We start from the raw sequence: 21,392 nt of genomic DNA on the forward strand, positions 1-21,392 counted from the left end.
GGATTGCTAGCTTATCCTTTTCTGTTTCCCAGTTTGTACTCTGCGGGTGGAGTGTTTTGTTTAACATACTAAAGGGCTTTAATAGTGGTTTAAGTCAAGAGCTTGTGTGTATGGCAAAAATTATGATAAATGTAATGCAGGTGAGAGTTTTACTAATTTTACCATGCATTAAATTTGTCTTCTTTTTTTTTTTTTTTCAGGTAATATCCAGGGGACAGTTGGTTGCTGCAGGCAAGCAACATTCAGCAACCTTCTCTTTAACCCCAGAAAATTCTTGGGCTCCAAAAGCCTGTATCATTGTGTATTATGTTGAAGATGATGGGGAAATTATAAATGATGTTCTAAAAATTCCAATTCAGCTTGTTTTTAAAAATAAGGTAAGATGGTGGGTGTGCTAAGGTAATAGCACCTGAAATGGGGTTAAATACTTCCAAAATACAGATGCAAACCAAAGTTATCCAAATAAAATAGTAAATAAAAATACATACGAATAAAAAATAACGTAAGATTTAAAGTAATAACGTTTAAAATTAAACTATTAGTGAAATCTGAGAAGTGTAGTATTTCTTTAAAAGAGAATTATTGGACCATTAAAGTATCATTAAGTGGGTTAGAAATTTGTATGTTTCTAGAACTTGTTAAACCTCTTCATATTAAATGATTAAACCTTTTCATAGTTAGTCACTATACACACACACACACACACACACACATTTTCCCATGTGGAATTATTCGTCACTGAGTCTTACTTATACGTTGTATTTCTTGACTTTAAGACGTTAGCTCAAATCCTTGAAGCTATTTCAGAACTTTTCAAATACTTGAGTCAGTATTGTTCTGGTGTGGAATCCTAGTGGAACTATAGAATTCGTGTGATACTGATGTTGCTGTGAGGGTGACTTGAGAGGTGTGGGAGTCGTTGTCTGCAGTGGTGTGTGGAAGCAGAGCTCATCTTTGGCTTATTTCTTTCATTAGTCTGGAAACTAACCCATTACAAATTTCTAGTGAGCATGGATACCTTGCGAGTAGAGATCTGTGGAGAATCTGGTCATCAAATGCACATTCCTAGAAGGGAGGGGCTCATGACAAAAACATTTTGTTCATCTGTGATGAGAGGATTGACTCTCCTTAAGGCATATAAGTACTACCGTGCTTTGATGAATGTCATGATGGGAAGTTCATGGAGACAAATACTACTGTTTGTTCTGATCATCCCTTAGAAAAGACAACTCTCCTCTCGTCTGCCCATAGCAGAGTTAGTCTTTGAGTCCCCAGGGGAGCTCTGCCTTGCACTCCTTTTTAATTCCAGGTGGCCAATATACAGTTATCTATAGTTTTCTTTCTTCTTCCCTGGCCTTCCTTTTGGGAAACTGGCCTTTCTCAGGTACGGCAGACACTGTTGTCTGAGGAGCTGAGGTCTGAGAGATAGAGAAGGGAGTAGGAAAGAGTGAAATGAAAGGATAATTCAGAATTATGCCACTATGAGAAACAGCTTGACTTGTAGACATCATGGGAGTAGCTTTTATATTCCATTCCCTGGAGAAGGATTGTGTGTGGTTTTTTAGTTACTCCTGAGCTGAGCAAATGTAGACAATCTGCTAAATATTGAGTCATGAGTCTGCAATTGGCAAGCCATATAATTAGTGAAATAACTCAATTCTTTTTTTCTTCCTTTCTTAGATAAATCTATTTTGGAGTAAAACTAATGCTGAACCATCCGAGAAGGTCTCTCTTAGGATCTCTGTGACACAACCTGACTCAATAGTTGGGATAGTAGCTGTTGACAAAAGTGTGAATATGATGAATGCCTCAAATGACATTACAATGGAAAATGTGAGTTTAGTGTTTTGTTTTTTTCTTAATAATAAAAAAAATGTTAGAAGAGAAAAAAGAAATGTTATTGTCATATTTCAAATCTAAAGGAAATATCATTAGTTCTTTTTCAAGTAATGTCAATAATCACTAAAATTTCCAAGTGAAAAAGAAGCTGCAGTGTAGTGTTATGTTGGGAAGAGGCTGATGTGGCCATGTCTGCTGCCGCACAGGGAATGTGCCACCTGGAGTTTCCCCTCATTTTAACCTTACCTTAAAATTTAAGACTCGTAAGCGAATTCTAGGAAATTGATAGACCATTCCCGATGATATTGAAGAGGAGAGCTTTACATAATTTGCAGTACTTTGTATTTTGGTTATATATTGTGTGATGGTTATAAATAATGATAGTCCTCACTGAACCTGGAACTTGAGTATATTGAAAGAAGTCATGGCATTTCATAGGTATCAAACATTATCAAACACGTGATATTGATTATTTGCACATCTTTTCAGCTTTTTATTTTCCATCTTTTGAAAGTTTTAAGTATAACTAGAGCATACTATTATAATTTAATTTTTAAATATGGTAGTCATCTTTTCATAAGCTTATTGAACCCTTTTATAGGTATGATAATTCTTGTTCTAATTAGGACTTACTTATACTTTTTTACTTAACATTTAAAATTTATTCTTCTGGTCTTCCCTGGTGGTGCAGTGGGCTGGAGCACAGCACTATAAGCTGGCCATGGCCACCTCAGTGTGAGTTCTGTCCCCGGCCCCAGAGGTGACATGGTGCAGCAGACCTCTATTGTCTCACCCTCTGCTCCCCTCAGCAGTATACTTCGTTGATCTGCTTGTTTTGCTCCCTGCTCTATCTCTGGTGAATCCTCTCACTGCCCCTGTACCTCTGACCTGTACCCTGGTTCTGCATGCATAAATAAATAAATCTTCCCCTTAACAGAAGGACTATCCTTGGGTAACTGCCTGAAGAGAAACAAAAGTGGGTTTTAAAAACCTTTCCTCCAGCTTGTCTTCTGCTTCTCCTTGCAGCTTTCTGCCACCAGCTTCCTCTCAGAACAGTAGTTCAGGATATCCTTCACTCTTTCCAGCCTTTTCTTGTCTCACTCCTCCCAGTTTCTTGCTTGTTTTTATTGATTCTCCAGAACTGGCTCTGGAAGAGGGAGTTAGTAGTGTGTGCTAATAGACCATTTTGGCTTCTTTCATTCCTATTAAATTTGTATGTGCTGCTGAGAGTCTTGAATGTCCTGGAATAATTTAAGTGTACGGATCTTCCAGGAATAACTTTCCTCTCATTAGTCTATGCTGCAGCTTTGCAGTGTCTTTATTGAGCCAGTGAGCAAAGGAAGATTTCTTTACAAGGTAGAGGCTTCTTCCTAGATGATTCCACCAATTCACATCCAAGTGTTAGTTGAAGGTGAACTTGCATGTATTTGTGTTCTGTAGGAGAATTTGAAATGTGGAACGAAAGTATTTTCTCTCCATTATTTCTGGCACTGGCTCCATTGTCTGCTGAGCTAACTATATTTGCCAGCTTGTTGCGACATGAACTTTCTGTTTTCTTTCTGTTGTTCTCCTCTTGGTGCCTGTTTATAGCACCAGCAAGCACAGGGCAGGTTCACTATTGATTTGGCTGGAAGATACAGAAAGCCCCAGAGCCTGGGGTGGACTTTCCAGGCTTTAATGCTCTCAGGGAACCAGGTATACAGGCACACTAGCAGGGAGCTGTCATGCAAGGAGGCAGACATGGGCCAGTCAGGGTGTGCTGGGCCCACTCATGAATCTTTTTTTTTTTTTTTTTAAAGATTTATTTATTTATGCATACAGAACTGGGGTACAGGCCAGAGGCGGTGAGAGGCTTCACCAGAGACAGAATGGGGAGCAGAACAGGCAGATCGATGAAGTACACTGCTGAGGGGAGCAGCGGGCGGGTCAGGAGAGGTCTGCCACGCCATGTGGTCACCTCCGGGGCAGGCGGGAATCGAACTCATGCGGAGGCGGCTTCAGATTCTCGATGCTGTGCTTTAACCCGCTGCGCCACCAGGGAGGGCCCTCATGAATCTTTTTTAAGATTTATTTATTTATGCTTACAGAACTGGGGTACAGGCCAGAGGTGTGGGGGGTTAGAGGATTCACCAGAGACAGGGTGGGGAGCAGAACAGGCAGATCGACGAAGTACACTGCTGAGGGGAGCAGTGGGCAGGTCAGGAGAGGTCTGCCATGCCATGTGGGTCAGCTCCCTGCCTGGGGATCAAACTCATGCTGCAGTGGCTTTGGAGAGCTTCATAGTGCTGTGCTTTAACCCATTGCACCACCAGGGAGAGTCCCCCTCACCCCCACAAATTTTTAAGCTCTTTCTCAGGGCTCTCTCTGGCATCTTCTCTCTAGTGGGCTCTAGGTCTGGCCTCTTTAGTAATGCAGCTTCTTCTCTGGAAGCCCTAGGCCATCTCTGGTGAAACCACCCTCATATCCCTAGCTTTTGAGCCTCAGGTGTACATACTTGCGCATGCACAGACACCCACACTCCAGGTTCAGGCACATGGGCCCATGGTCACGCTCCCAAGCACCTTCTGCATTAACACAATCAAGGTCACAGGTGATAGCCACAGAGGTTAGTGATGGTAAGAGCCTGATTCACTCACTGATACCTCCACTGCTTCTGTGAGTGTAGCATTGACTATTAGTATAGCAAAAGCAGTGGTTATATGCACTTAATTTAAAACCTCTGGAGTGTTAAAAAAACACTTCTACCTAGAAACTCCAGTGATTTTTATTTCTGTGTTTGTCTTGCCTGGTTAGTGATAATGTAATTTATAATATCTTGATTTTTTTATTGTAGTAAAATATATCTTGTAAAATTTTCCATCTTAACCACTTTAAGTATCTAATTGGATGGTATTAAATACAGTCATAATGTTGTACAACTGTCATCAGTATTTCCAGACTCCAAATTGAAAATCTGTAAACATTAAGCAACAATTTCCCAGGTCATGGTAACCTTTAATCTACTTCTGTCTTTATGTGTTTGCATAGCTATCTAGATATTTCATATAAATGGAATTATATCAAATTTACCCTTTTGTGTCTGGCATTTTTTCACATAATAAAATGTTGTGTACCTAATCCAAGTCATAGCATATAGTGCAACTTTCTTTTTATAGCTGAATAATATTCCATTGTATGTATGCAGTGCATTTTGTTTATCCATCTTTGTTAATGGACACTTAGGTTGTTTTTTCCTGCTTTTTTTTAATGCTGAATGTGAGAATGAACTTTGACCTGCAAGTTTTTGAGTCCCTACTTTTAGTTTTTTTGAGTAAATATACATAAGATTGTGATTGCTGGGTCATACCAGAAATTGTGTTTAATTTCTGGAGAAATTGCCAATTTACTTTAGGTGTATTTTACTCACTTGTTTAAAAGAATAGCATTGTTAGTGTGGTATATACAAATATTTTATTATTGAAAGGAACTATATATATTGTTGATGTTGAAAGTTGCATTGCTTTGATTATCAATGAGGTTAAATATTTTTCTGCTTAGTAATTATTAGCATTTTCTCTTTTGAATTGTTTTTGAAATGTCTTGTTAACTGACACTTTGCAGAACTTATATTAACCATCAAATATTTTTATTTATTTATTTATTTTTTAAAGATTTATTTATTTGTGCATATAGAACTGGGGCACAGGCCAGAAGCTCAAGGGCGGTGAGAGGCTTCACCAGAGAGACAGAGTGGGGAGCAGAACAGGCAAATTGACACACTGCTGAGGGGAGCAGTGGGCAGGTCAGGAGAGGTCTGCCATGCCATGTGGTCACCTCTGGGGCAGGCGGGAATCGAACTCATGCAGAAGTGGCTTTAGCTTCTTAGTGCTGTGCTTTAACCCACTGTGCCACCAGGGAGGGCCTTAACCATCAAATTTAACCTCTTTGTCTCTGAGAAAATGAGCCTTGCCAGTCAGTGACATTTAAGTTCCTTCTGGCAAAATGCAGGCCTCTACGTCTTAGGAACTCTGGATCACAGAAAAGGGTAAAAATAAGATTAAAGAAATGTAATATTTTATAGGTTGTATCTTATCTAAATATACATGAAAAGTTGCGGAGAAAGGAACAGGTTGATATGAAAATGTTCATTCTATGCATTTTCTCCTTAGGTGGTTCAAGAGTTAGAACTTTATAACACAGGATATTATTTAGGCATGTTCGTGGATTCTTCTGCAGTCTTTAAGGTAAGTTTTATTTGCTCTTGTAATTTGAGGAAAATAGGGATTGGACATGCATACACCTAAGTTCTGAAAAATAAGGAAGAACACAACAAAAGGAAATACTTTCACATTATGCATAAGAAATAAGCAAGAATGAGGTAGAGTATAGGAGACTGCTGTGACTGTTATTTACAAATCAAATTAAAATCATTCTTTGTAGGAATGTGGCCTCTGGGTATTCACCGATACAAAACCTGTGCAGGAGTCCATTGAGTTTGCTTGTAAGTAAAATATGTCAATGCGCTTTTAAAATTTTTTCACCTTATATATTTAAAATTACTTATATAGGTATAGTAACTTTCGGGGTGAACATTGATATTGGGGTTTTCATTTTCCGTTTTCTTATCTCGAAAGTTTTGGTGCTTAATGCACTTATACATATATCTGGGCTATGACAGGGTTTCCCTCTAAGTCTGTGAAATGAATGTTTCCCTTTTGTTCTCCGTAACTTTTGGATGGAGTACATTTTTGACTGTGCTTGTAATCTGTTTTTAATAAAAGGAGCAACATATTTTGAAGTGTCTTTGTTCCCTACCTTTTTGTGTTCACCTGGAACCAAGACCTTCTCTTACATGCTGGTGAACTCTCTGACTTTGGGTTGATTCTTGCTGCTACAAGACCTGATCCACTAGTATTACAGTTTTATGAAGCCATATGATATTGTTGTATTAGGGAATATGGTATGTTTAGTTTTCTTCCTGTAATCATTTATCCTAGACCACCTTTTTTTAGCAGTCTTTTCCATTCTCTTGTTTTTCGGCTTTTACCCATCTTAGGTCAGCTTTACTTACCAACTTTCTTTAATCCTGGAATACTTATTGAATCTTTACCTTTTCTGAGAACCTTCTTCCTTTTTACTCTTAAAGGAAGAACTCTGACACTCTCACTAGTATATTGTGCCCGTGGAAACCTTACAGGATCAACATTCGTTTTTCTGCCTCTCTTGTTGATAGTAGGTACATTAGGTTCAGCGTTTTGGCTCTTATAAGACCATTGTTCAGCAATACTCAATTAATAGCCTCTGATCATTTGAAACTCAAAAATTTCAATTACAGTTCCTTAAATCACCATTCAAGGTTACCTACTTTTCCTTACCCTTTCTCTAAGTTAATGACACTTACGAAAGGGTCAGTCTTAACTCTTTTCAGTGTTAACTCTTAAGGGAGTTGAGTATCTGTGTGCTTGATTCAGCTAATTTCCACTATCCTGCGATCACCACAATAATAGTCACCAAGGTCATATTATCTCTTGAACACTGCTCTACTCCTAACATTTCAGATGCCTTGTATATTCTCTCACGTATATTCTCTCACTTCCCTTAATTTATTCAGTATCTTTTTTGGTCTTACTAGGATCTTTAGTTTCTTGATTTACTTTAGCTTTTTCTGCCTTTATTTCCCTCCAATCCCTGGCCTGTATCACACAGTTAATCAGTTTAGTAGAATTCTTTCCTAGTCTTTTGTCCTTCCATGTCTCCATTAAACCCATACATGGAACAACTCTATTGTTTTTTCATCCCTCTCTTTTTCCACCCTGATGTGTTGCAAATACCTCAAATTAAATGTCACAAATCAAGCTTATGATCTTTTCCCTCTTTATTACTTTGCTCTTCCATAGTATGCATTGATTGACATATGATTCCTTGAATTGATGTGATTTCATATCTCTCTGAGTAAAATCAAGATTTAATCTGATATCCAAATCAGTAGCCTCATCCTTAATTTTCTAACACTTTCTGTCATAGCAGAGTGGTTAAGAAGGGATTTTGCCATTGGTTTTTTGGCTTTGAATTCTGGCTATATGGCCCTCAGCAAATCAATTAACTTCTCTAGGTTTCAGGTTTTCCTCTGAAATATGACTAATAATATTACTTGTATTGCAGGACTTCATGAGGTTAAATCCCAAAGCATGCAAAATGTTTAGTATATATTTGACACTTATAAGTCTGTAATTACTTATTATCTTATTCTTCAGATTCAGTTTGTTCATTGACTGCTCTCTATTTCCCCAGCTCTAAGCCACTGTGCACAGAGGCCACAGTTATCATTATCATGAACATGGTCTACGTCATGTTTCTAATTTATTTTAAATATTCAGTGGACCATTCAGTGGACTTAAAGGACTGTGTCCAAATCCTTCAGCATGGGATTTTAAAGTCTGGACGCAACCATTGTTTCTCTTCTCATCTTATGCCATTCTTACCTAATACTCATTGTCACAGTCTCTGTCTATCCCTAGCTTTCTTTTTCTTTCTTGTGTGAGATACTCTTTTTCTGAAGACTTAAGGAAAATGCAAATGGAATCCTTTCCCCCCCCAGCTGTACTCTTAATCATTATCATTTCATTGTTCATATTCTGTGTAAAATCAGTCATTCTCTGTATGACAGGAGTTTTACATATGTCTGTTATCACCTGTCATGCAATCTAGTTTTTATTTTTCAGTCTTCATAGCATATGAATTTTGCTCTCTCCTTTCATCTCTGTATCCTTGGCACCTACTTAGTGTGTGTGTGTATATATATTACATATATACACATACATGTATATATATATTTTAAATAACTTTAGACTTAAAGTAGAGAAAATAGAAGTAGCTAATAACTATTAATTGTTTTAGGAAACAAGTTGGTAACATGGATGACTGTAATGTTTGATTAAAAAGAGTTTGATATGACCAATGGTAATCAGCACTAGAGAGCTAAAAAGAGGAGCTTTCATTTTTAAAAATATGAGTTAGCTTATTTTTAACAACTGAATTATAAGTAGTTTTTCAGGTATTTGCTGCAGGGGCAGGGAATAGTAATTTTTTTTTTAGTTCTGCCTCTTTTGTAACTGGCCAATCGGCAATGGGTAAGACAGTTGAGTTCTCTGAGCCTCAAACTTCTTATCTGTTAAATGGTATAGAGCTGGCTAAGATGAACTCAATCGTCCTGTCAAGCTGAGAGGTGACTTGATAATGTGGGCTAAGTTTATAATTGTTCTCTACAGTGACTTTCCCCTTAACAGTTATCAATGTTTATTTGTAGATGACTTGCTTCCTGAGAGGTTTGCAGAGGAAAGTGAAGGGTACCCAGTAGACTTTAATGACTTGTCTTCAGGGAGCAGTCCACGCATCAGAAAACATTTTCCTGAGACTTGGATTTGGCTGGACACCAAGATGGGGTAAGAATTTATAAAGTTCTTTGTCTATTACATTTTGTCTATTGAAAGTTATAAATATTTTTCCCAATGTTTATGTACAAATGTAATGTGATTAAGAACTAAATAGACCAAGAGGTTTTAGAATGTTGAGCATACGTAAATACTTTATTTTAGAATGTTTAGCATTTTAGGATGTTCTGTATCTGATAAAGCCACATGCAAATTGTGATAACGAGAGTATTGTCAGGGAGAGGCTGGACCTGTTTCTAATGAAGGATGATTTTTATTTCCCTGAAGTCTCATAGTTCTTTTGGAGAAAAATTACTGAACATACATCTGGGAAGCACTCATGATTATTCCTCCTGCCTTTAGCTCCTCATGAACCACAGGGGGAGGCTGTGTTCAGTGAAAGGAATTCAGGTTTGTTGATAAGCTCTGTGCAACCTGACCTGATGGCTAAATTGTTTGACTGGATTTGGGGAGAAACATTTATGCTAATTGAGAGAAATGTGTTAAGTTTGAAAATACACCTATTATTTCTATAAACTTTATGGAGATAATCTTCACTCTGGAGACAAACATTTTAGAAGGATTGTACTAGACTCTGGATCAGTGTGCAGCATTAGACCTTGCTATAATCTTTCCTGAGAATGTGGCATCTACTGCTTTATTCTTAGATCTCTTCATAAAGTTAGATATGTAAAGGATTTGGAAAATTAAAAATACTTCCCAAAATAGTTTAGGTTGATTTATTTTGAAATGTGTCATTTCTTGACTTTATGATTTCTGTGTTTATATTGACTTCAGTTCCAGGACTTTGCAAGATTTTGAAGTTACTGTACCTGACTCTATCACTTCTTGGCTGGCAACTGCTTTTGTGATCTCTGAGGACTTAGGTCTTGGACTGACAGCTGCTCCAGTGGAGGTAGTATATTAAAGGAGTACTTATAACTTAGGTCATGGAGCTAAGAAAGTGTCAGCTCCTAAATATATTTTTTTCAAAAAAATAATTGTTTCCAACAACTATAACCAGAGACATCCTGGGAGTGGGGGAGGGAGAAAGGAATAGGATCAATGAACAGGGAAGAGCACAAGGGACTGTGGTGATGGCACATGGGTGAAGTGGTGGTGGAAATTCCATGGGGGTTACAAGTGAGATGAAAAAACATACATTGTACAGAAATGAAGGATGATGTAAAACAATATATTAAAAACACATTAAAATAAAAAAATAAAAGTTTCCAATTTTGATCACAACATAGAGATTGTTCAGTGTTTGTTTTTCATTGGCTTTATATTTTAGAATGTGAACTGTGTCAGACTGTTCAATGTGTTAGGTCCATAAGTTTTGTAAAGAAGGTGTATTATTGGCTAAATCCAGCCACCTCCAGATAACAGTAGAGCCAGTGTTTCTGTGTGTCCTGTTCTGAGGACAAGCATAATGTCCACTAGCAGACATTCCCTCACAGCTTTTGTTAGATCGTATCCTATGTAACTTCCTAAGCTAGTCACTGGCTTAGACCAGTAGCTCTAACCTCTGTCATTCCTGGGGTTCCATTTTTATAGCAATTATCCTGTTTGGTACTTTTACCATCTAAAGTGTAATTCACAGAAAATGCTACAGGCCTATATACTCAATTAAATTAATATTATGGCTGAAGTGAAATACTATAGAGAAAGAAAAGTAAAGGAACATATAATAAAATGATAAATATTTCTGTATGTAAGCGAACAGGCATAGCAGCACTAGAAGGTACAGTAACATATTTCAGTGTTCGTGCATGCATAGAATCCCCCTGTATATAGCAGTTGCTGATATAGTTTCTATACATGTATTGTTTTTGTAACTTAAAAGGAGTGATGTTGCATGTGATGATGTAAATTTCTGAATGCCTTTTGTTACAGTCTAAAATGCAGTCGCCTCTTGATTGACGCAATAAATGTCTTAATGAAAAATTCAATGTTCATTGAAAAATGCTTTGGGTTCATATATGAACCTAAACTAGGTTGGAAACTTGGGCTATTATAGGCAGGTACTTTATCTACATGTATGAATAAAGGGACATTTAAGAATCATGAGGGCTACGGGACTCTTCTCTGTCTGGGCCTCTGCTAAGCCTGCAGACCTTCACCCAGTACATGCCCACAGCATCCTGCAGTTGTTTGACAATCATAAGACCCCTCCTGAAATGTCCACATAAACCTCTAGAGGGAATGACAACTATTCTTGGGGCGTCATTAGCCTCTCTGCTGGACTTGACAACACTAAGAGTTTGGTTATAAATGAGGCAGTGCATGTGTATATGTGTAGAAGGTAGTGGGCAGAAGATCATTTGGACGTTACACCCGAATGGGGCTATTTGATTAGCCAGCGGCTTTTAAAGTAGATTAATGGGATAAGGATAGTTTGGAGTCAACTATAGTGTAGAAGAGCACCTTGCTTTGGTATCCACATGCTGATCCAGTTCTGGCATGTCCACCTACCAGTAACATGGTCTTTTACATAGTTATAGAGATCTCTGGACATCAGATTTCTGTAAAATGCCAGTACAATATCTGCCTTATCGGGCTGTAATGATTAAGTTGCTGGTGTGAAATGCTTGATTCTTAGTGGTATTTAATAAAGTGTGCTGATTATTATGTGAAGTAACATAAATCAAGTCAATTTACCATCATTCGTTTGGGATAAAATGTTATGATGTTTATTTCATAAGCATTTCTCAGTGAAGTTTTTAAGCTTCACAGATTTTGTGAGGTTTGCTTTCAGTGTCATTAAAATGTGAAGCATTTGACTTAAATAATGTATTAATTTCGTTCTTTCCAGCTACGAGCCTTCCAACCTTTTTTCATTAATTTGAACCTTCCCTACTCAGTTGTAAGAGGTGAAGAATTTGCTTTGGAAGTAACCATATTCAATTATTTGAAAGAGGCCACAGAGGTAAGATTTTGTTAAACATTTATACTTAAGAAAAAGGTGGAGAAAATGTGCAGGGGTTTGGGCTCTGGGCATCTGAGCATTTCATGTATTTCTGGAAGACTGAAAATAGATATTGTGATTCCTTCTGCTTATTAATGTCTAAGGCTATTTTTTAGTATGGCTAAGTATTCTTTCCTTAATTTCCTACACAGGCCCTCCATTCTAGCCTTAGAGTTCCTGTGGTCTCTGATGCATGTCTTTCTCTCTCTCACTGCCCTGCATTTTCTCCTAGTCTTCTCTACCTCTAAGATATGTTGCCACTTCTCACTGACATTCTGTGCCCACTATAGAGGGCAGAAATTTATTTCTTTCAAGACCTGACTTGAAACTAATATGCCTTTCTTGAAGTATTGTACCCATTCTATTACATTGATACTCTCCATATTTATACAGTGTATTCTATTTTCTAGACTATTTTTTTTTTAATCATTGAGGTAGCATGGGTTGACAGTACTTACATGATTCAGGGAACTAGGTTCACACCTCTTCAGACCACACCTCCCACCAGAGCAGCAGTCCTTTACCGTAGACTATTACGCCTCCTCTCCAACTTGTTTATGCTCTCATTACCCCCTTCTAGTAGCCTACATTCTGCAGTCATGCTTTTAGGCATTGTTAGGATTTACTTTTGTCAGTTCTTTTTTTGTTCTCTGTATTCTACATATATTCATCCCACATATGAAATCATCTGGTATTTGTCTTTCTTCCTTTGACTTATTTTGCTTAGCATAATCCCCTCTAATTCCATCCATATTGTTGCAAATGGCAAAAATCGATCTTTTTAACAGGTGAGTAGTATTCCACCATGTATATGTATCACATCTTCTTCATCCACTCATCTTTCATTGGGCACTAAGGTTGTTTCTATAGCTTAGTTATGTAAATAGTGCTGCAATGAGCATAGGAATGCACATACCCTTTTGACTGAATTTTTTTTTGTATTTTTTTGATAAATAACAAGGGGTGCACTTTCTGGATCATCTGGTAGACCTATTTTTATTATTTTGGAAACCTTCATTCTGTTTTCTGTAGGAACTGAGCCAGTCTACATGTCCACCATCAGTGTGTGAGGGCTCTCTTTTCTCCACACTCTTGCCAACATTTGTTGTTTTGACTTTTTTTTTTTTTTTGATATGGCCTAGTCTCACCAGCCTGAGTGAGAATTGTGGTTTTGATTTGCATTTCCTTGATGATAAGTGATGTTGAACATTTTTTCATGTGCCTATTGGTCATTTGTATGTCTTTTGAGAAGTGTCTTATCTATTTAGTGCTTCTGCCTGTTTTTTTGCTTGGGTTCTTTTCTTTTTAACAATGAGTTGCATGAATCTTTGTAGATTGTGGCTGTTACCTTCTTAGGGATGTATGATGTTCAAATATTTTCTCCCTTTTTGTGGGATGTATTTTTATTTCAGTGATTATTTCTTTCCTGTACAGAGCAGTAAAAGGATTTTGTTATTTTTTTAAATCATGTACTTTGCGTCTCTTGGGCCAGTAAGTTCCCTGGAAGGCAGGAGTTGGTGCCACTGTTTGTATTGTGCTCATAGTATCATAATAGTTTTAACCAAATGATGACTTCTGCCTGGCACTGTAGAGTAACTAGGAACATATAATTAACTTCATTACATTCATTACATGAGAATTCTATAATCTCTTTAAACACTATAACTATAGAGCACATTTTAATTCTTATTTTTTAATTTTACTTTTTAATCTAGTTGAAATTTACAGTGTAAGGGGAAGAAGATCCTCATTCAGTGTCCATCTTTATCACTTACCTTTATCACTTAGCTGTAGTTTCCTCATCTCTAAAATGGGAAAAGAATTCATAAAATATCAGTACAAGGCCCAGAGAAATGCTGCTCTTTATGAGATTAGCAATGTTGCCTTACTTGACAAAGGTTGATCACCAGCCTATGCTTTAGAAGTGATGGCTCAGTCACATTTTCCTTGGAATCAGTTTGGCAGGGATCTCAGTGACCATAGTAACATCCTGTTTGTTTCATTTTTTTTTTTTTCTAATGGGACCAGTGTTACAAGATGGCACACTTAAAACAGGCTGGTGGACATACCATGATGCAAAGTAACCTTTCTGGTCCCATCCTTACCACTCACAGAGCTGGCATGATGAGGGAATTTAACACTTGTGGGAGCTTTGTAAATTTTATATTAGTGGCAATTTAATACTGGAAATGGAAGTCAAGAGTTCCCTTACCCCACCTAACTTGGGGTAGCTGGTGAACAACTAAGAAAGAAATAAAGCTTTCCTAAAGTCCCTTTAATCTTTTCCTTGACTGAATCTTTCTGCCTCATCTTTTTCTAGTCTTGGGCCTCATAGCACTTAAAATGGTGCTACAAATCCACATTCCTGAGAAGCATTTATTATATACAACTATGATAATGTTTTCTTACAGGTTGAGGTAATCATTGAGAAAAGTGACCAATTTGATATCCTGATGACTTCTAATGAAATCAATGCCACAGGACACCAGCAGACTGTTCTGGTTCCCAGTGAAGATGGGGCAACTGTTCTTTTCCCAGTTAAGCCAAGACAGCTGGGGGAAATTCCATTCACTGTCACAGCTATTTCCCCTGTTGCTTCTGATGCTATCACCCAGAGGATTTTAGTAAAGGCAAGTACTTGAAGTCTCAAATAAATGACATGGAAATACATAATTGAAAGAGAAACAGAGGTGGTTTTTCTCTGGGTTAAATTTCTGGCAAGATTTTATTGATCATCTCTTCTACCCTCCTGGTGTGCCTGATATTTTTCTCATCTCTGTGTGAAAATATATCACATGTATATTTTGGAAGTGCCAAGTTCCTCTTCGGATTTATAGCCTGACCCTACAGCAAGCCTGCTTCAATCAATTACATTTACAAACTCTGATGGGGATCCTATTTTATCCAGTTGATATGTAGACTGGGAATATTAGAATCCCTCAGCACTAGTAGGACTACTAATAGGAGAGGAGAGATTGTAGCTTTTTTTTTTTTTTAAAAGATTTATTTATTTATGCATACAGAACTGGGGTACAGGCCAGAGGTGCAGGGACAGTGAGAGGATTCACTACACACAGAGCGGGTAACAGAACAGGCAGATAGATGAAGTACACTGCTGAGGGGAGCAGCGGACAGGTCAGGAGAGGTCTGCCGCACCATGTGGATCACTTCCGGGGCTGGTGGGAATCAAACTCATGCTAAAATGGCTTCAGCTTCCCACTGCTGTGCTTTAACCCACTGCACCACCAGGGAGGGCCCCTGCCCCGGCTTTTTTTTTTTTTTTTTTTTTAAGGAAGACATCAGGAGAGTGGATATGAACTTGTGTTTGGGATTGAGACAGACCTGGGGTCGAATCCCTGCTCTATCAAGTGTTGCTTTGTATCTAATCCCTTTCTCTTTGGATAATAAATAATACTATTTCAGAAGGTTTCACACATCTTCTTTTTCTATTCCCCTTGCCATCCCAAGAGTTGTTTTTTTAAATCTGTTTTAACTAGAAAGCAAATTAATAATAGACCTGAGACAACAATCCAGAAATGGTAGGTGCTTAGCTAACATTATACAAACTGAAGACACAACAGCTTAGATAATTTATCTCATTGTCTACTTATAATTCTCTGTAAATAAATGAGTAGAGACCATGTTAATTGTGTTCCCTTTTTTTTTTAAACAGGCTGAAGGAATAGAAAAGTCTTACTCACAATCCATTTTATTAGACTTGGCTGATAACCAGCAAACTACCACGAAAGCTTTGAGTTTCTCATTTCCTCCTAATACAGTGAATGGTAGTGAAAGAATTCAGATCACTGCAATTGGTAAGAACAGTACATCGCCACCACTAATGGTTATTTTTTGAGTGTATATTCTTCATCTATTTACAGGTGTATTTTCTAACTTAGTCCTAATGGGAGAAGGTTGCAGAAAACGTTTCGTTGGTACCGATTGCTGATTACAAGAGAAAGCCTGGCAAACTATGTTTCCTAGATTAGTTCTCTTGAATAAACACAAATTCTGATTTGGTAGTTTCCGAGTGAGGCTTGGGGCTCTGTTTTTCTAACAAGCTCCGAGGTAATGCCAGTGCTTCTGATTTGTAGACCACTCTCTGAGTCTCAAGGCCTCCCTGGGATGAAGGCAGAGGTAATTTCCAAGAGCAGAGTATCTGGCTTCTGTGGCTCTTGTCTGCTGGTGAATGTCAGTATTGCCCCTGCTCAGTCAGCATCTGTTGGGCTATGGCTAGCATTGTGTATATTTTGAAAAGCTTCCCTGAGTGGTTTTCATCACCAGAGGCTTAGCTCCTCTGCCTGGAGCTGCTCCCTGTGCAGTTGGTGAATCTTACAGGAGGAAGCACCCCACTGAGTTCAGTCACCCTCCCCTGTCTCATCCCACTAGCTAAAAGCACTTAGAATCCACAATGAAACAGAGCTTTCACACAAACTTTTTTTTTTTTATATGGTTGTACTTACCAGCTGACAGAATGTTGAAGTCAATGAAATCCAGACAGTTTGTTAACTCTGCATGGTGTCGGGACCTAAGGTGCCTTTGCGGAGCTTTTTTAAAGACTCGTTTGCAGTGCTAATGCTGCTTCTTAAAACTCCAGACAACCAGTTCCTCTACAGAGGTCTTTATTTGAGTCTTAGGTGTAATTTTTAAAAAGAATTAAACTCTCTATTTAGGGGAATAAGTTATTCCCAAGCTTCTCCCAATGTTGACATGTGGGGAGATGCAGCACGCAGCAGGGAGAGGCAGCACCCGCACGTCCAACACCGCATGTCCATACCGCGCGTCCACACGCGCGCGTCCACACCCGCGCATCCACACCGCATGTCCATACTGCGCATCCACATCCGCGCGTCCACACTGCATGTCCATACCGCGCGTCCACACCCGCGCATCCACACCGCGTCCATACCGTGCGTCCACACCGGCGCGTCCACATCGCATGTCTATACTGTGCGTCCACACCCGCGTGTCCACACCCGCGTGTCCACACCCGCACGCAGGGAGAAGCCATGAGTTGTAAATTTATGCTGTAACTCCTGACTTAGGGAGGCATCTGTCTGTGGTCATTGACATACTCTACGGTTTATTTTGGAAGCTTGATATAGCCAAGTTTAGCCCAAATTTTATTTATTTTTGAAGTTTGTGCCATTTATGATTGATTTTGATGTCTGTGCATTTTGTAACACATCATCTGCAAAATAACAGCATAAATAGCAACCTTCAATAGTTTCAGTACCTCGTGTTAATTTTACAAACATACAATGAGGGAAGTCTATTTCTACACTTTTTTTTTAGCTGAAGGAACATTGGTTTATATGTTCACATAGGCCTCAGGATTATAGCTTATTATATTTCATTTTTTTACTGTACTTTTTTAAAAAAATGTATGTGGTAGCTCAGAATGTGTGAATATTACTTTGCTTCTTTGAATTTGAGTTTTGTTCTCTTTGAATACAAAAAGCAGAACCTGCAGTGATAGAACCTCTGTACTTTCATCTAAAGTTGAACATGTCTGTTGGTGTGCTCATGGGAGGGAGCCCCTCCATTTTTTGGGAATCTTTTTTAGGATTAGATTTTCACTAGATATGCGGACTTGGAATGGTGTAAGTTTCTAAAGTAAACTCCACAGAAGGATACTCTCCTCTATACAGCTCAGCCACAGTGGGGTTAGAATTTGAATTTAGCCTCTGTACACCTGGATTTCTAATTCTACTAACTCATAATTTTAGAATGTTGGTAAAGGAGTTTTTTTTTTTTTACACGTGTTTGATTTAATTTAAATGACTGCCTTTGAAGACTATTCCTATCCTTTTAGATCCTGAGAGTCTTTGAATACTTGTACTTGTCAGTTCTACTTTGCTAAGGAGAGGACTTTGAAAAACACTATAACTACTGCCCTTAAAAAAATCACAAATCAAATATTAGTAGTGTATTGGTAAGAAATTAAAGTTTTATTTTTATAAAGGTTTCTAATAACAAAACATTCTTTTCCAGTGTGAGATTGATAATCTTTTCAGTCAATTCCTTAAGGACTATTTTTTAATTTTATGTTTTGTTCATTATATGCAGTATCCTAACTGAACTACAAGTCTACCTATCAGATAATCTTCAAGCTCAGTATCACTGTATTATCCCTTTTTTGACAGGCTTGTAGACAGTTTCTGTTCTGTGCGTGGAATAATGCTATTGCTTTATTGTTGTACTCCTGTGGAAACTCAGTGGAAACCTCTGTCTTAGCAAGTGCCATTATTGAATGTTTTCTGATTGTACTGAACATTTTGTGCTTTCAGGAGATGTGCTTGGTTCTTCCATCAATGGCTTAGCCTCGCTGATTAGGATGCCTTATGGCTGTGGTGAACAGAACATGATAAACTTTGCTCCCAATATATATATTTTGGATTACCTGACTAAAAAGAAACAGTTGACAGAGAATTTAAAAGAAAAAGCCCTTTCCTTTATGAGGCAAGGTAAGTATTTTAGAAACCTGTTTTTATTTTTTAGTTTTATTTATTTATACATACAGGGTACTGGGGTACAAGCCAGAGGTGCAGGCATGGCGAGAGGATTCACCAGAGACAGAATGGGGAGCAGGACTGGCAGATTGACTAAGTACACTGCTGAGGGGAGCAGTGGGCAGGTCAAGAGAGGTCTGCCACTGAAGCGGCTGTGGCTAGCTTTCAGTGCTGCATCCTAACCTGTTGTGCCACCAGGGAGGGCCCACCTGTTTTTATTTTTAAAGTAAGTTTTGCTTTTTTTTTCCTTTCAGACAGTTTACTCAGGACCATGCTTCATCATGGACAGATTTTATTTCTGTTAGGTGATGGTAGGGCTGGATGGTGTTGAAATGTATGAAAGTGTAAGCAGAGAACTATTACCATTTTTTCTTCTGCTTGTAGACTAGTTGTTACTAATATATTTATTAGTATCAGCTTAAAGAGTTTCTGGAGGGGGGTTGTATTTTAATGAGATACCAGAAATTTCAGAAACCTTAAAAATCTAAAGGTATGAGTTTTCAACTATTCAGTGATCATTTATATAGCTCTGTTGGTATTGGGTGAGTTCTCGTGCTGAGTTGAAGTTAGGCTTTTCACCTCATGGACCATGCAAAAGACTGTGTGCCTAGTGCTGCTTGTTGGGGATCTTCTCAGCACATTTAATAGTCATGAAGATGGGGGTTGGGACAGAAGTGTTTATATGAGGAGCCCTTGCTGTCCCCTCTGAAATGTCTCTGTGTGATGACCCTGCACTGATCCCTAGAGAAGCTGAAACTGTTCACATCACTAGATGCTTTCTAATAACAGTAGTTAACTTAGTTGCCTGATTTCTCTTTGGCACAGCCATCTAGCACTTTACATCTAATATATCATTTACTGCTAACAATTCTTGTTATTCTCCTATTCTTACACATAATGAAAATGAGACACAGCAAAGTAACTAATTGGTAAGTGGCCTGCCTACTGCAAGTGTGAGAGCTGGCATCTGATCTCACTATTTGATCTCAAACTCTTAAATCCACACCTACAAGAAATGAGAAGTTGTGATATTTCTTAATAATAATAATAATAATAATAATAATAATAATAATAATAATAATAATAATGTAGACTTTAAATACTCTAAAAGCCAGCCAAAGTTAGTCTAAGTTTTGCATTTCTGTCTTAGGGGATCTCTAGCCATATCTCTGAATGGCTGAGTTTGTCTGTCTACACAATTTCTAGAACTCATAAGGGTCAGAATGGTTTATATCATGATAGGAAAATATTTACTGTAACCTACAAGTCTAATCAACACTTTTAATTCCTTTTTAACATATGGGTTAAATATAAAGTAGGACAAGTTGGGATCTGTTTTGTTAACTTCTCCAGTTAGGAATTAGAAATCTCAAATGAAGTCATTGTTTTGATGTGAACTTTTCCTCCAGGTTCTCTCACTATGAAGAGACTTTTTTTTTCTTTAAATTTTAAAAGATTTATTTATTTATGCATTACAGAACTGGGGTATATAGGCCAGAGGTGTGGAGGCATTGAGAGACAGTGTGGGGGGCAGAACAGGCCGACTGATGAAGTACACTGCTGAGGGGAGCAGCGGGCGGTCAGGAGAGGTCTGCTGCGCCATGTGGGTCACCTCCGGGGCAGGGGTCGAACTCATGCTGACGTGACTTTGGCTTTTTGGTGCTATGCTTTAACCCACTGCGCCACCAGGGAGGGCCCAATACATAAATCTTAAAAAAAAAAATAATGGGAGCTTATGATTTAGGCACTTTGCTCTGGGTCAGCAGAAGTCCTAAACAATGAATGGCCCAAATTTTCAGTATCTTTTTTTTTTTTTTTTTTTCAAAAGGAGAGCTTGCTTCTCCAGCCAGGTCCGGTCAGGTAGGTACCAAACTGCAGTTTTCAAGCAGCCCTATAGGTGGCACCCTCTCATTATTTGGAAACCACTGACTGCGGGAAGACACAAAAGCTCAGAGCGCAGAATGTCGGGCATTGTTTTTTAAATGTCCAGTTGTTTCCAGGAAGAAGCACAACAGAATGAGCACTACTGTTGCAAATGAAGCCCCACCTCTGGGGGAGGCAGAGCCAGTGGCCATAACACAGGCTGTGGTAGTGACCGGGCCCCAACTCTAGATTCTGCCTCCCCTTCAGATTGGTTTCCCCGGCCTTGTTTTCCCTCCTGTAAGATACATGTTCTTTTGTTTGCTCTTCAAAAGGGCTGTTAGGAAGATTAAATGAAATATTTTAACACTTTATGCAGCACCCAGTATATGCTCAATAACTGTCAGCTACAGTATAGTCAGTTCTAGCTATCTGGGAGTTGGAGTCTAAAGTCAGCCAGTAAATCCTGTCCACCCTACCTTTGGAGGTGAAACACATGTGGAAATCTCCCAGCTAACTGTTCTGTTCAAACCCTGCCATTGTTCCCCAAGGCCACTCCAAAGGCTGTCTCTGTTTCTGCACTCACTTCCCTTCAGCATAGTCTGCACATATTGTTAAAGGGCTCTTTTGAAAGCATCAAAGTCATGTCAGTCCCTTGCTTGACATTCTTCAGTGGATTCCAGGACTTACTCTACAAGGCCCTTCATGAAATGACCACTGTCACTGGGCTTTATCTGGAGCATGTCCAGCTGGCAGCATGCTCCTCCCTTTCCTGGGAGGCTCTTCCCACTTACCTTTCTGTGA

At 38.5% G+C, this 21,392-nt stretch overlaps 1 protein-coding gene across 1 annotated transcript in view; it reads left to right on the forward strand.

The window, feature by feature from the left end:
* The window catches only part of CD109 (CD109 molecule), a 103,713-nt gene that overhangs the window by 57,839 nt on the left and 24,482 nt on the right, over positions 1-21,392 (forward strand). The window contains exons 14-23 of the mRNA XM_004674049.2: positions 201-377; positions 1,681-1,833; positions 5,988-6,062; positions 6,259-6,319; positions 9,125-9,260; positions 10,047-10,164; positions 12,064-12,177; positions 14,628-14,846; positions 15,890-16,031; positions 18,507-18,683. Of these exons, the coding sequence (XP_004674106.1) occupies positions 201-377; positions 1,681-1,833; positions 5,988-6,062; positions 6,259-6,319; positions 9,125-9,260; positions 10,047-10,164; positions 12,064-12,177; positions 14,628-14,846; positions 15,890-16,031; positions 18,507-18,683 (1,372 nt within the window). The remainder of the gene's footprint in view (positions 1-200; positions 378-1,680; positions 1,834-5,987; positions 6,063-6,258; positions 6,320-9,124; positions 9,261-10,046; positions 10,165-12,063; positions 12,178-14,627; positions 14,847-15,889; positions 16,032-18,506; positions 18,684-21,392) is intronic.

This window comes from Condylura cristata, unplaced genomic scaffold (genome assembly GCF_000260355.1).
Source record: "Condylura cristata isolate star-nosed mole 26May11 unplaced genomic scaffold, ConCri1.0 scaffold00001, whole genome shotgun sequence".
Taxonomy (NCBI): Eukaryota; Metazoa; Chordata; class Mammalia; order Eulipotyphla; family Talpidae; genus Condylura; species Condylura cristata.